This window comes from Vanellus vanellus (genome assembly GCF_965231255.1).
Source record: "Vanellus vanellus genome assembly, chromosome: 20".
Lineage (NCBI taxonomy): Eukaryota > Metazoa > Chordata > Aves > Charadriiformes > Charadriidae > Vanellus > Vanellus vanellus.
The window spans coordinates 5,340,551-5,356,748 of record NC_138925.1 but is presented as its reverse complement, the minus strand read 5'-3'; the positions used below and the strand labels follow the sequence as shown (position 1 = coordinate 5,356,748).

At 39.8% G+C, this 16,198-nt stretch overlaps 2 protein-coding genes across 3 annotated transcripts; one reads left to right on the top strand and one right to left on the bottom strand.

Moving 5' to 3' along the window:
- Nucleotides 1-661: 661 nt before the first annotated feature.
- Nucleotides 662-8,288, bottom strand: LZIC (leucine zipper and CTNNBIP1 domain containing). 2 transcript variants are annotated; one of them, XM_082493653.1, is made up of 7 exons: nucleotides 8,278-8,288; nucleotides 7,323-7,445; nucleotides 6,088-6,223; nucleotides 4,898-4,996; nucleotides 4,126-4,221; nucleotides 2,479-2,560; nucleotides 662-1,064 (listed from the first exon to the last, which is right to left on the bottom strand). In XM_082493653.1, the coding sequence occupies exons 2-7, from the start codon at nucleotides 7,421-7,423 to the stop codon at nucleotides 1,006-1,008; spliced, it is 573 nt and encodes a 190-aa protein (XP_082349779.1). In that variant the 5' UTR covers nucleotides 7,424-7,445; nucleotides 8,278-8,288; the 3' UTR covers nucleotides 662-1,005. The 2 variants fall into 2 exon arrangements, with proteins under 2 accessions (XP_082349779.1, XP_082349778.1); XM_082493652.1 differs by lacking the exon at nucleotides 8,278-8,288 and having other exon boundaries at nucleotides 7,323-7,460.
- Nucleotides 8,289-12,058: 3,770 nt separating this feature from the next.
- Nucleotides 12,059-15,823, top strand: NMNAT1 (nicotinamide nucleotide adenylyltransferase 1; the record flags this gene model as incomplete). The annotated part of the gene is made up of 4 exons (XM_082493461.1): nucleotides 12,059-12,182; nucleotides 12,670-12,853; nucleotides 13,526-13,671; nucleotides 15,002-15,823. 4 exons carry the CDS (start codon nucleotides 12,059-12,061, stop codon nucleotides 15,400-15,402), a joined length of 855 nt encoding a protein of 284 aa, XP_082349587.1. The 3' UTR covers nucleotides 15,403-15,823.
- Between the last annotated feature and the right edge of the window lie 375 nt (nucleotides 15,824-16,198).

The window sequence follows — 16,198 nt, the reverse complement described above, 5'->3', positions numbered from 1 at the left end:
ACTGAAAACTCAACAATATGAGATTTTAAATCTTCCTACACCCAGAGATTATTCAGGATTCCAACTTCTCTGTGGAGGCCCAGACCCTCCCCTCTCCACAGCACCACCATTGATAACTAGACTGAGCAACACTGGTATCTATCATATAAAGAGAGCTTTTTCTCTCCTTTTTAAACTTGTTTCTACTTGCAAGCTATTTCATGCTATCTCAGTCATACTGGGAAATAACAGTAGCATGTAGTTATACACCCAGAGCTTAAGTAAGAGGTCACAAAAAAGGCTTCTCATTGCTATTTCCTAGCAATTCCCCCGTCATTTCAATACACGAGGTTAAATTACTCCAGAAGCCTCCCTACAGGGCTTCCATTGTTTGACAGTCAAGGCTAGGACACAATGGCGCTCATTCATGTGCACAGCAAACAAGCAGCTCAGGGCCAATGATCAGCATACAGTCTCATTTTGGTTCTTCTGCAAACAGTTTGTAGAAAGATGGCATTTCAAATAAACTATGTCAATTTTTCAAAGCTGCAATGCATTCCTAGTACAAACTACTTAGTAGGGAGTCCAGACAAAAATTAAGACAACTTGAGAGCAACTTGGAAGAATCACCCAAAAAACCACTCACTCGTTAGGACTGTTCCTGGAAAAGATCTCCTTGGTACAACCACATGCAAAAAGATTACATTTTAATAGTTAGAGAAACACACATTCAGAAAAGTTCAAAATAGCTGATTCTTTCCAAAGACAGTCATACCATGCTTTTGTTTTTAGAGTACCACTTAGTGTTCAGCCTCAGAGCTTATGTTACTAAAGGGTACAGACACCAAGGTTCCAAAGTGCACTTAAGGCTGTTTACTCTGTATCTTCTGGTTAAGAACTCAGGAGGTTTACGGTTTGTTTTTGCTTTTCTTTTTTTTCACACGTTAAAAATAGAAAAAACAAATGCAATATGACAGAAGTCCAGTGCTGCTGATAACTGGAGAGACACAAGCCTCACGCACCTCTTCATTGTTTTGCCTTTTCTACTTCAAAACTTGCTAGAGCAAAGACTTTGTCTCCTGATCCTATGAGAGAAAAACACATTTTCAGTAAGTATTAGTAGCAATTGTGAATTTCCTTATATACAAGTTAAATAAAGTAAAACATTTGAGATCAAAAGAAATCAAACCTACATTTTGAAAACTAGAACACCTGACCTAATTTAAAAAAAAAAAAAAAAAAAAAAAAAAAAAAAGAGACACACTGGCTTGACAGGTCTGAAACCAACCACGTTGTGTTGCGCCTGGCTGGGACGGAGTTAACCTTCCCCACAGCATCTCTCCTAGTGCCCTGCTTTGTATTTGTTACCAGAACGGTGTTGATAACATACCAATGTTTTGGCTAGATGAGCCACACTGGCACTGCACCAAGGCTATCTGGCCCCAAAAGGCCAGTAGGCTTAGGGTGGGCAAGAGGTTGGGAGGAAACACAGCCCAGGAGAACTGACCCCAACTGACCAGAGGGACAGTCCACACCATATGACACCACGCTTGACAATAAGAGCTAGGAGAAAGGAGGTGGGCAATGTTTTATTAAGCCATTTGTCTTCCAAATGAATTGCTACACATACTGAGGCCCTACTTCCCATGAAGTCGACGGGCATCACCAGCTGATGGGAAGTAGAGAACAGATCTTTCTGTTTTCCTTTGCTTGTCTGCACAGCCTTTGCTTCTCTTTATTAAACTGCTTTTATCTCAACCCATGAGTTTTTCATTTTATATCCTCCCCCTGTTCTGCTGAGGAGGGGGAATGAGAGAGCAGGTTGGTGGGCACTTGGTGCCAGCCAAGCCAAGGTCAACCCACCACACACACAGCGAGCTTCTAACAAAGTACCCTTTGGTTCTTACCTTGCTTACACTCTCAGGAAGAGGAGTACTGAAAGGTAGGTCACAGAGACAGTTTATTTCTACCCTGACGTAGTCTGGCACATTCCCGCCACTCATAGTTCTTTCATCGCAGCTCTAACCGTAATGCTAGAATGAACTGTTGGGCCTATTTAATGCATATTATAACTGAACGTTTGGTCTTTTCAATATGATTAAAGTTATGATAAGCATGGCAAGAAGAGCGAGTGCTATAAAGCTGTATTTTGACAATGTGCCAATAATTGCTGAATTCTCTGCAGCAAACAGAGGAAAAGGCTCTCCTGAAGAGAGTCATTAACACAAAAAAGATCTGTGTTTAACTGTAAGAGCGGTATCTCTGCTTGGACAGACCATTCAAGCCTTCAGCATTATCAGCAACACTTGGCATCACTGGATTTATTTGCTGCATTACTTTTTCCTCATGGATAGTGTATCAGTTTCATTGTTAATAAAACAGAAACGTACATCAAAATTTAATGGCATGAATCTTTTGTTTGTGTTTTCTCTTTCACAGGGGAATCACTATTAATCAGTGTTCAATAAGGCAAAGAAAGTTATGAGAATGAAAACTTACCAAGGTCAGTGGAGACTCTCTCAAACTGGCTGAGGGCTGTACCAGCATTCACTGACAAGAACATCTCATCATCTGGTGTGAGCTAAATCAGAGGCCAAAACTGTGAAGCTGGTACCTTAACTGTGCATATTCCCACTACTGTAATTCCCACTGTCTACACAGGCGTACACATGAATTATGACAGGTTATAGCGATTGTCAATTTGCAGTTTTTTAAGAGACAGTGTTATCCAATATATTAAAAGCCAAAGCAAAAAATGCAAGCTATTCCCTCTACCACTGAATTTTTTCTCAATGGCGCCTGTCAGCCCAGAGGACAACATATGTGACACCAGACATGCCTTTACATGTACCACTAAGTTTCAAGCTGACCTCCAGTGATAATTTTTGATGAAGAGCTCCCACTGTACCTCTGTACCAAAAAGTGTCCAAAGGACGTCAATTACTTTTTGTCATGTGGTCAATTCAGCAATGAGCTTGCTTGATATCATCTACTTAAAAAGGCAAAAATATACACTCACTACCAGTTTTGACCATGTTAAGAGCCAGTGACCTAGAAATGGTTCTTTTCTTTTAAAACACCATTTGCTCATGTATATTTTGCATTTATGTATGTGCTCTGATGCCTTGTGACAGACGCCCATAAAATATTTACAATAATGAAGTAGTAACCTAAATTTGGAAGGTTCAGATATTCTAAGTTAAAACTCGCTCAATTAAGTAGCCTCAGATATATACCCTTATTAAAGCAAAGCGTAACTGTGTCAAACTGTCCACAGTGTTTGCGTCAGTTTATTTATTAAAAATATAAAAATCAGATACAGACATTCAGAATGATGTTGGAATGAAGGAAAAAGTATGTTACCTGCTTTTGCAAGCAAGCATCTAATTACTTAACATTTTGCAGTATTGTGCAGACAAATACATAATATTTACCATGCAATGTGAAAAAAAAATTTCCAAAACATTTTTGTCTCTGACAGTCACGCAATAAAAATTTTCTGAGAGGAAGCATTTGCTAATAGTACCTACTTGGAATGCAGCTCCTTTAAGTACTGCACTTGATCTTTTCCAAAGAAAGTTTAAGTATAGAGATACACAGCAACCCATTTTCTTCATATACCATCAACAAAAATAAATAATTTCTCTTCCTCCCTCTAGTGGTAAAAACCAGGGATTGTTCTGCCAGTGATGTATTCGTTGGGGAAACAATCAGTTTATCATTCACCTCTCCAATTTATTTATCTTACACCAAGAGGTAGGTATTATCACCAATACAAAAGTAAAGCTCAGTGTACATCAAAAGTCTTGGATGGTTCCTGGCAGGTGGTAGTTAGCCAGTAAAAGACTTGTTTTGTAGCTTTTATAAATATCAACTTGTAACAGCTTATGTGACTTGTTCATATGACCCACCAAAGAAAGCATTTTAAAGTAGAAACAGCCTTATGTAAATTCACAATACTAGTGCACTAGTGAGTGATTCAGAAAGCTTAGCATTAAAATGGAAGGATATTTATGTATTACAAAAGCTGCTTTTTATCATATGCTCATAAACAAAGTTGCAATTTCTTACTTTAATGATTTCAAATTCCCCTTCAATATAAAGACAGGCACTTCTAGTCACCTAACTATCATACCAACACCTTACCTTCTCACCAAGCTTTCTGAGGGCAGTCAGGATTTCCACTTTCTGCTGTGTGTACAGGTCTCGTGCCAACTTCCCAACCATTAAGTCTCTGTCCATCTGTACACCAGGGGGAAAAATAACTCAAAATATATAACTACCCATTAGTTTCACTCAACACAACAGCATGAGCAATGCAACAGCCTAAAAATATTATCAGTAAGCATGGTACCCATGAAGGTAAGGGTGCCCATAATTTAAAAAACGGCTGTGAAGTTTCTATGGCCATTCTGCAAATACTCTCTGCATCTAACCTTAGCATTCTTGATTTCTCCAAACTTGAACGCTCTTTCAATCAACGACTGCTGTTCATTCAAAATTATGGATTCACATATCACTGATACATGGAGGAATCACATTTCATTTCACTTTATCTGGATCTCAAGCTCGGTCTAGATCTCTGAAACACTGACTGCACTCTTGAGCCCCTCAATGCAATTACAGATTCATACTCTTCAGATTTTCTATTTGCAGTTATACTCAGATCACTACCTGTTAATCACATTTTTCTTTTGAAGCAGCAAGACAGAAGATAATTCAAGAAATACACATTGTTGTCCCCATTACCTCAACAAACATTTAAAACTGAACAAATTCTGAAAGATAACAACTCTATCTCCTTATGATGCTGCCACTAAGGTTTCTAACACACTTGGTTCTCTTCTTGCAATCATTACATATTTAAAATCAGTCTAGCTCAAATAAACAGTTTTTACAGTAAAACAGAAACCTTCACCTCTGCCAACCTTGTCCTCAATTGCCTTGGTTGCTTCTTTGCAAACATTCTAATTACTTCTGGAGTTTTAAATGCTTGGCTGATGGCTGCTTGTATTGCCTACAAGGAAAAGAGCAAGAATAACCAAAACTAATAGCAGTCACAAGCTATAGCTGCATAAGATTAATGAAGGCTGGAAAGCATCATTAGTATCCTCTGCATCGTTTGATAAAGAGAGCTTTCATTTTTTTGCATAATCATGGAAGTAAGATTAAAAAAATTAATGACCTTTATGCGGGGCTTGAAAAAATCCACTGATTAGTGCAACTACACTGAGAAAGAGCTATGAAACTTTTCATTACAGTACAGGTTTTAATTTGTAATCATTTCCAACATCTTCCTGATATTAGCACATCACAAGTGGATGTGCTATGCTATCTTTAGCAGTTTTAATGCCCACACTGATGATTAAAGCTCTTCTAAGAGTAAGCATAATATAAATGATGAGGCAAATCTCCTACTGTTACTCAAAATTCTCTATGGAGTATAAAAATTATTATGATTAAATCTCACCACAGTTACGTTTGGACAAATCATGATCTCTCTGGAAACAACACCCTAAAACATATGGCTCAAAATTAACAAGTAATGCTCTAGCTAAACATCTGAAAAGAGAGAAAATAGATCAAAAGTTTAGAAGTCAGCATAAAATAAGTTCAATTCAGTAAAAGAACTTGAAGCTACACAGTCACTCCTACAGCCTTTTCACTTGGACTGGTATGAATCTCTGAAATAAAAATCAGCAATAAGAGCACGGGAAATGCTCTCATTATGCCTTCTAACAAACAGGCATGAACTTTACTTCTCACAACATGTATTGTCCTGAATTGTCTCTCACACCTTTTATATTAATTTGTATTATTTTATGTTATTTTCTAATATTAGTGACCCGATATATTTAGTCTCTGCAATTTCCCACGTTTTTTTTTCTAGTGTTATGGTTATATTTCTTCAATTTCTTTTCCTTTTCAAATAAAGAAACCTAACCAAGTTTTTATATTTATACATACATTAAATAATAAAAACAATAGATACATAGATTTAGCTTTCACACAAGCGTCTAAAAACTATAACAAACCACTTGTACGTATTTCCTGTTTCACTGAGTCCAGGCAGAACGTGAACTATTTTTAGTAACACATCATCCTTACTAGTTGCATCCCGCTGAGCTCGTCCACCAAAGTCATATCTCCAGACATAATCTTCTTCAGTGAGTCGTTGATCTCACCCAGTTGTTCTAGAGTTTCTTTTTTGGTCTCTTCATACTCATCTGCATCTAGCTCCTCTCTAGAGAGGATCCAACAAGACACATTAATTCATAGGACTAAACCTGAGACGCAACGTAAAAGAAAGGACATCAGGGTACACCATGAAGCATGCTTCCTCAGAGAGCAATGAAAATACTCACATCACTTCAGACTATTCTCCTCTAGCCCCCTGAGCTGTTATTTAGCCAATGCATATGTAGTTTTCTTGGTTTTGCACCACCTTCTAGCCACCCATGCACTTCTAGTGTTTGTATGAAGTCACTTGTATTAATAATGCCCTGACAACTATGAGATACTCTGGTGCAGTATTTAAAAGTGTATTTTGGATCTCAACAAAAATACGCAGTGAGATTGTCTTGCTCAAAGCTATGGTAAATCAAATTATCTGAAAAGCCCATCTCCTCATGCAAAAACCATCAAGTTATTCAAGAATAACTGATCCTGCTATCTAAACCTTGCCCAATTCAAAGAACGGCACTACTAACCCTTAGCAGTTATAACTGTTCTTGAAAAAAATACTGACTATAATTCTAACTTGTCCAAGGAGTACGAGAAAGCATCTAAAAACCATACAGCATGTTTAAGTGCAAGTACCAAAACAGAAAAAAAAACTCTTTTCCTTGGTAATTCAGTGTCTATCTCAAATTTTATTAGCCCATAAAAAACTAACGCAAAATCACATGAAACAAATCACATGAAAATGTTAGACAAACTAAAAAAAAAACAACAACCCCAACATCCCTAATTATAAGACAAAACAAAATAGACACAAAAGCTATTTGCTAACTGCTATTAAAAAAGCCCATATGAAAATTGTTAATTCTGCAAACAGCTATTAAAAGTTAGAAAGTCACTGAAATATAAAGAAAAAAAGAAAAAAGTAATGAGTATTTCTGCCTGCATTTTCCTCAAGATGATAAATACAATTATATTAATAAAAAGGGGGGTTAAAATAATCTTTACTACGTAACAAAAGCATTCTACCTATTTTAAAAAAATAAAGCCACAGCAAAACACAAAATAAAAAATCACACAAGATTTTTGAAAGGTATCACTTTCTTCTGCCAACCACTTAAGAAAAACATTACCATACAAGAGGAAAGCATCATTCTTGTTACCTGCATTCCTCCAGGTCTTGAAGCTGCTGCATTAATCTATCCAACTGCTCTTCCAAGTTTTGTTTTAGTTTACTGGTCTCTGTTGTTCCTCTTGAAGCCATTTTCTGTTTTCACATGACACTCCTAGGAGAAAGAACATTTTACTGTTGGGCATCGACAACTTAAAAATAAATTTTAAGTGCTCCAAGTACCAGTAAAATTATGCAATATATTGATGATGGAACATCTAAGACACTTGGAAAGCCTTGCAGGGGAAATAGAGAAATGTTAGCCTGGGTCTATAGGATTAGTCTTGTAGCAAGGGACAGTCCACCAAATAACTCAAAGAGCCACAGCACATAAAAACAAAAAAAGCTTGAAACTGAACAGCAATTACTGAAATCCCGCTATATGAAACAACAGATTCTGCTCTTCAACTGTCCTTTGGGAAACTATTAAGAGACGACAACCTGGATGCAGGTGTCTGAAGCATGCAAACACCTTAGAATCAATAGCTGTACAAAACTAGAGCACTCAGGAGGAAATTCACGCTCCCTTGGGTACAAGACAGGACCAGCCAGCCAGCCGATCCAGGGCACGGCCACCCCCGGGTCCCGCACCGGTTCAACAGCCGCGGACCAGGTTTGCACTGAGGCCAACGGCTCCTGCAGCCGCAACGCGGACAAGGCGAGGCGACCCTCCCCGCTGGAAAGGTGCGAGCGAGGGGAGAGAGCAGGAGGCCCAAAGGAGGAGAAGCGAGAAGGAACTCGGGCACTACTAGAGGCCAGAGCTCCAGCCCGGCTCTTCCTACTACGCGGAGGTGAATCCGCCCAGCCCTGCTTCTGCACACACAGGACGGAGGAGGCCGCGACCGCCCTGCCCGCCCTCTCCGCCCGCCTCGGCCTCGGCCTCGGCCCCGTTGGCCGCCGGGGCCCACCTCAGCCCCACCGGCCGCCCTGGCCTAACGCCGCCTCACCTGCGGCAGGCCACTGCGGGCGCGAGCGTAGGGCAAACTGAAGAGAGAGCCTCCCACCGACACCGCTTCCGGCGCGCTGAGACCAATGAGAGCGCGACGGCGGCGCACACACGCCAATGAGAGCGCGACGCCGCCGCGCCCGGGCCAATGGGAGCGTGCTGGCGCCGCCCCGCCCAGTGCGGCCCCTCAGCGCGGAGCTGGCGGCACAGCCCCGGGCGGTAAGCGCGACGGCAGCGGGCGGCCGGGCGGCTCGGGGCGGCGGCGGGACGCGCGGCGGGGCGGCAGCGGCGGCGGGGGGGCTCGCTGGGCTGTGCCGCGCCCCGATCCTGCGCCCCGATGCAGCGCCGGGCACGTTCGAGGGCCGTAGCGTGCAGGCCTCTCGCGGCGTGGAGCTGTGGGGAGGAGGTTGCTGAGAGGGACCGAAACCGCGAGCGCTTAGCGGGCGAGGGCGACAGCCTGCGCACCGTAAACTTCATATTTAATGATTTATATGCTACAGGTATATAAGCATGCTTAATAAATATTTACCTCTTTAATATAAGTGCGATTGACCCAAGCACACTCACAATTCCCTGCTTATCCGCAGCAGCTAACGGGTTGGTGTTCAGAACCATCCCAAAGCCTCCTGCAGGTGTACTTCCATGGGTTTTAGAGCAAATCCGTGTCCAATCCAGCTAAGTGCTAGCAGGACTGCCAGCAGGACACACTAAATATTGGTAAGGTCATGTATAAGCATGATGAGATCATACATGAGCACGTATGTAAACCATTACATGCAGGCGCCTTGGTTTTCCTTCTGAAGAAGAAGGGAGTGATCCAGGATGTCCTACGCTTACAGAAAATCGGAGTGAAGGCCATTTTGCTTTCTTTCCCCTTCTCAAGTCTCTGTAGGGAGGTTTTACTAATATTTCATTTTGTATTTGGCATAAGATAGCACTAATTATTTTAAGAGTGTTCTAAGTTTTGTGAAACTAAGCACTTGCCTGTGTACGCATCTCTTTCATCTCTGTACCGCGGGAACTGGGCTGCTGGTTTGGATCTGCAATAATTAGAGAGTTGTGTCAAGCAGTGCTAAATTATACGTAATTCATCAAAACTACTTATGTCATTATACAATCAGAATAGGCATAGTTCCATATACAGCTCAGGCAGCAGCTGGGCTTTAATCATCACTGGAGCCTACTCTTCTTTTTTCTCTCCTGGGATGTGCAAATTGCATAGCTTTCCCTGAAAAGTTAGAGCAATATGAAGGTCGTTTCCTGCTGAGCAGACCCCAGCTTTGACGGTGCTCTGTTGGTTATAAGGATAACACAACAGTGCAGGTAATCATGAGACGAGACCTCTGTCGCTCCCTCCACTCTCCACATCAACCCTGCAGGTGTTTTCTATGACAGCAGTGCTAGACAGGGGATGTCAATGCAAATTAGGAGATTGAGGGTATGTGCAAACAAATTACATTTATATTCTCAATTTTTACGCAGATAGGAAGCGCTATGAGGTGAGTTTATGATGCAATAATTGCCTGCTTCTGAAGACTGTAAAATTAGCCAGCAGCATGAAAAAGGACATTTGACTTACTCCAGCAAAGGCACTGCATATTTTCATCTTAAAATTTCTATTATTTTTGCCCTTGCTTTTTTTTTTTTAAAGGAGGAAATCGACCCTTTTCAGATTTGCAGCATGAGTCACTTTCTTTAGAAAGTAGGGCTTTATACATTACAAAGGCAAGTCCAAGTCCTTTCCTTGCCTGTTGCCATAGTGACTCTTGTAGCTGCTGCCCCTGTGAAGACTGTGTGCCAAGTGATGCCAAACCCTCCAATGCTGAGCTACTCTGCAGTAATAAAGAATATTTTAAAAGTTGGTGAAACTCTTGAAAGTACAGAAAAGTACTAACACTTACAAAATGTGAAGCCTTGCAAGACTTCCTTTTATTCAAGGGCTATTTGATGTTGGTACATAGTAGCTGTTACAAGATTTAGCTGTGCTGATCTCTCACCGCTGTGGCGGCTGGGAACATCACGCAGCTTTTTTGTAAAGGAGGCTGAATGTGAGGGTGACCTTGTGGGGTTTTTGCAGGCAGCGATGTTGCTGTAGAAACAATGGCAGACTATTCAGTGCTCAACACAGATGCCTCAGACATCTCACAAGCAGCAACAGCAGAATGGCCTATAACATATTCCAGTTTTGATTTGTTCAGGGCCAGGCTAGGGGAAACCATCTTGGCAAGCCAGAATATTCCCATGAAAGAAAAGAACACCAAGAAGCAAAAATCCATGTAGTGTTGAAAAAGATAAGGATTGAAACTTCCTTATTTTCACCAATTCTTATGCAGCTTTCTGAAACTGAAGTTCAAAATTGTAACAGTGCTGTTGTATTTTAAAAAAGGAAAAAAATGTTTTTTAATTGCAGCTTTCACTAATCTTTTTTTTTTTTAATGCACTATTCTTCTATCATCTGTTCCTTTGCTACACCTACTGCTTACTTTCTGCAACACAAAGTAGATTGGTTCTTTTAATGTTTAGTCCATGGCGCTCTCTTCCCACATACCAAGAGTATGTAAAATGTAAATAAATCCCGAATGAAGAAATGTTAATGCTCCTCTCCTTCAGAATTTAATACAATAGAATGTGAGTTCTATAGATTTTGCTGAAAAGACTCACTGCAATTTAGAGTAGCGGCACTGGGAACTGTCATAGGATGTTCTATTCACCCTTGTAAGCACTAGAAGTAAGGAAGTTACTTAGAAGGAAGTTCCCTGCAGATGCGTCTCTTGGCAGTTGATGGCATTGGCATTTTAAAAAACGTGCAAAGTTCTAATAAAGTTTGTCCTGCAATCAGGACACATAATCTCTCCTCATGCAGTTTTTCTGCATGAGCTGCTTTTCTTCATAGAGTGCAGTATGCTGTTCTCTCTTTAGGCACGCAGCCTGTTTTCGGTGATTTCATTTTTAAACATTTCCTCTTCCATATAAGAGGGAATTGCAGCTGCTATGACAATACATGGGCAAGGCAAATTTGGGTTCACTTATCTATGACATATGTCTTCTTCCTAGCACACTCACTTTTCTCTATGTTCTTGATTTCTGAAGCCCCACAGAAGAATTGTTCTCCTTTCTGCAACATCTCAGCCTCGAGAAGGCTCCAGGGAGACCTTATTGCAGCCTTCCAGTACCTAAAGGGGCCTACAGGACAGCCAAGGAAGGACTTTTTACAGGGGCATGTAGTGATAGGACGAGGGGGAATGGCTTCAAACTGGAAGAGGGGAGATGTAGATTAAATATTAGGAAGAAATTTTTCAGTCTGTGGGTGGTAAGGCACTGGAAAAGGTTGCCCAGAGAAGTTATGGAAGCTCCATCCCTGGAGGTGTTCAAGGCCAGGTTGAACGGGCTTTGAGCAACCCGGTCTGGTGGGAGGTGTCCCTGCCCATGGCAGGAGGGTTAGAACTCGATGATCTTCAAGGTCCCTTCCAACCTAAACCATTCTATGATTCTATAATGCCACTGTCGTCTTGCCTCCTTGCGTTGTACCTCTACCCAGGGATAACCATAAAGAACTAGAGGCGGTGGCTTTAATCTCTTAAAAATTGGATAATGCAGTATCACATGAATAATCACAGGCCAAATGTTGATAGAAGAAAAATACATTGTTCAATTTGATCCTGAAATCTTCTGCTTATTGGCAGCACAAGTAAGTAAGAATAATTGTTTTTTAATCTCCTCTCTTCTTGTAGTGGCTGCTGACTAGCACCGACATTCTCCACTTGGCTCTGTAGTTGTGAGAAATGGCTATGGAAGATCCTGAGAAGAAGACTGAAGTAATCCTGCTGGCCTGTGGGTCCTTCAATCCCATTACCAACATGCATCTAAGGCTGTTTGAGCTGGCTAAAGACTACTTTCATGAAACAGGTAGAATAGTAATTTATGTCATTCAGAACGGCTCTGATAACTAGACACTTAAATGTTAAGGTGAATATTTTGTGTATATGAATGCCTGTTTGACAGTGTTTTGACAGGTATTTTTGGAAATACTAATTAGATATTGAAGCTAGTATGCCTGTGGGTATCATACAAAATCACGTAGGCCAAACATGAGAGAAGCATCTTACATACGTGTTGCTTATTATTAATTTTAATGAGCTAAAGCATGAGTTTTATAGTTTTTCTTTATAGAAATATATCTTTCTAGTATATCTTACTAAATCTTGAATTATGCTGCCTTGCGCAATGGCAGAAGCATACCGTACTTTTCCACGGGGCTGGCTATCAGAGCGAGCATTGGTGTTCTTAGAGATAGCAGTAAATAATGGTTATTTAATAGTTTAAACACAGTACAGCGGAAGTAACATCTGCTCAACCACTTTTCATGTTCTTTTGTGATGTGTTTTTCCCACAGGAAAATACAAAGTAATCAAAGGAATAATTTCACCAGTAGGTGATGCATATAAGAAGAAAGGTCTGATCAGTGCAAATCACCGAGTAACTATGGCAAAACTAGCTACAAAAAACTCAGATTGGGTGGAAGTTGATGATTGGGAAAGCAGCCAGAGTGAGTGGTTGGAAACACTAAAAGTTTTAAGGTATTCTTCAGCCAAACCCTAAAAAGTCTCAAGAACCTATAGAAGGATAAGGAATGGTGCTAGCTCTAACAAGTTAGAATAATAGCAGGCTAACCTCAAATCATGTGAATAGACTCAGTGAAGTCTATTGTATTTATATGAGCATTGTAAATGAAAAATTGCACCATTAGTCCTAAACGTACCAAAAGATATATTTTAAGATATATTGTTTCTTAGGCTTTATTCAATTTTTGTGCTGAAAAGGTGCTCAGGAGGAAGGGCAAGAGACTAGAATAGGGTAGACACGCTACACAAGCTTCCCTCATTTGACTCTGTGCTCTGCTGCCCATTTCTGTATTTCAAGGCTGGCATGAGAATTGTCTGGAGTATCTTTTTTTTAAGTTTTATGGTTTTTACTCTTTCAGTCACAGCTACTTAACTGAGGTTCTTCTTTTTAAAATGAATTTTTATTAAAAAAGAAACAAACCAGCCTTGTAGTTGTTGCTTTGGAATCTTTGCACTTTGACCATTTTATGACCCAGCTCACAAGTCCCTGTTCTAGCAGATCAGTTCTTGGATGGATTGTCTGTGGAAGTACTGCAGGAGAAAGCAGTGAAAGATTATTTAGTAGGCTGTACCCTTCCCTATATTCTCCTACATCTTTAAAACACCTGAAATACATCTGTTTTGCAGGTACCATCATGAAAAGCTTTTATCTCCTGATCCCACTAATAGTCTACAGATTGCTTTACCTTTAACAAAGCCGGGACGGAAGAGGAAACAGGAACCAAATAGGCATGACCCTGTTAAAAAGAAAAATCAGAGTCCAGATATAAAAAGTTAAGTCTGTTCGCAAATTAAGTGCTTAACAGTACTTGCTATTTCAAGGGAATTGTGCTGATGAATAATTTTTTGATGCTAGTTCTTGGTTCTGATTTCACTGAATAAGTTTATTCCCTGAGATCCCACAGCATAAAGCAGTAGGCTTCGTAACAAGATGACTGTAAGGGTAACATATAGAGGACATGAAAAACACTCAAGATAAGAGAACTTTGAACTGAAACAGGTCTGAGCTGTCCATTTTACCTACGAAACTTTGCTATATTGTAGTTACAGCTGGGAATTTTGGATCATATTATAAGTTGCTGGAGGAAGAAAGGACATGATTAAGTCCTGAAATTCAAAATGTATCAGGGTACAGGATCATTTTAAATTGTAATGTAAAATGTCATACAGCAGACGTAACTTGGCTTTGTAATTTTAGGTAGCATTTATTTTGCTTATTGCTTTTAGATCTTAATTTTAGTTCTTTAGCTCAACATGTACAATTCTATGCATCCATTTGAATGGCCTTGCATAATGAGTGTCTTAATTCTTTATATTAGCAAATCTTGACCTTTGCCTGACTTCTTCCAAATTCTTTTCCAAATTCTACTGTTTAATTGACAGTGTTTTAAGGTAAACATTTTGAAGAAGTGACCAACAGCATCAGGCAGGCTTTTTTCGTATTGTGCTGACAGATGTTTTACTACATTTTACTACATATACTACTACCCTGTGACATTACTGGAAGCTGCAAATCTGGCGCACTCTCAATTTTGCTTCCGTTACTTTAAGGTGGTTTCTATTCACATGCTTCTCTAGATTCCCTATAAAATATACTATGGAAGAGAGTCCCCTGAAATCAGGTCACACAGTCTATGGGGGTTTTTTTTGGTCATATTTTCTTTCTTTTACATAATCCCCTCTGTATCCTGTCCCATAAAAGCTAGCTCCTCTTCTGTAACTCTATGAAATGTCACATAAAGTTTTAACAGCATTACAGTATCCTTTCATACTTAGCTATTCTGGAATTTTCTCTATATTTTCTTTTACCTTGATCCTCACAGTGACTGATTCACCCCAAGACTAAATGAGCATATCAGAGTTTATTTTCCAGTCCTTTTGAACAAAAGTACTCCAGAAACCTTTTTTTTTTTCCCAGAAAAATCCTGTATTGAGGCTACTAATAATAAATTTTAAGCTCTGAATCTTTTTTTATTTCATTCCATTGTCTCATCTTAACCAGCGTTACAGAGAGGTAGCCTAGAAATTAAATGTCCCCATCAAATCAGCTAAGATCTGGTGGCCTAAACCAAGCCCTGTTTCTCATTTATTTTTCTTTTTAAGGTGTCCCACAGGTTAAATTGCTTTGTGGAAGTGACATGCTGGAATCTTTTGGGATCCCCAATCTGTGGAAGTTGGAGGACATCACTGAAATTGTGAAAAATCACGGCCTTGTATGCATCAGCAGGGCTGGAAACAGCGTTCAGAAATTCATCTATGAATCTGATATTTTGTGGAGACATAGGAATAACATTCACATTGTGGAAGAATGGATCACAAATGACATTTCCTCCACCAAGATTAGGAGAGCGCTACGGAGGGGCCAGAGCATTCGTTACCTAGTACCTGATGTAGTTCAAGCATACATAGAAAAAAATAATCTCTATAGTTCAGAGAGTGAAGATAGGAATGCTGGAGTTGTCTTGGCTCCCTTACAGAAACATGCAAGCAATTCCAAGAACTAAAAGGCACTATACAACCAACTTACTTTCTGCTGTGAAAAAAGCTACAGTTTAGTACAAGAAAATGTGGGTTTGGGGGGTTGTTTGGTTGGTGTTTTTTTTTTTAAGTAAATAGTGGGCTAATTCTGTGGCTTTAGTACATATGTAGTTGCTGTTGAGGTTTGGTGCACTCAATTAACTGGACCTATACAATCTTTTTTGAATCCATCAGTAAGGTTTTCACGTTTAACTATTTTTTTTCACAATGCAATGAACTAAGTATAAGAATTCACACTTGCATATGAGAATTAACAAAACAAAGATGTTCTGATTAGTTTTAACTCAGGCTGTTCTGACTGCTATTTATAAAATACTAACACAAATATTTTTAATAACCTACAGTCTCTTAACAGACAAAGCCATTTAATTTCTAAATGTACCACTTACTGATCGTAAATCTATATAACTCATATTTTAAAGAACTGCCAACACGTGGTGCAACTCAAAGAAATTATTTAGATCTGTCTTGGAAGGGAAAAATTTACTCCTGGCTGAAGTGGTGCTAGATATACCATGCTTTGAGTTGGCTTCCTTTCAGATATGCAGCCTGTTCGTCTGCTGTCATGCAATTTGCTCCCAGAAATGCCTTGTGCTTTACTTTTCCACTCATGTTTCCAGAGCTGTTTCCATTAAGCTCAGCACTGTTTCTTATGGAAGGACAGACGTACTTCAGAAACAGGTTTATAGACACTGATTTAATGGATAGAAATTAAGAATAGTATCATTGCACTGATTCTTTGACAGTTGTCCCTTTATCTCA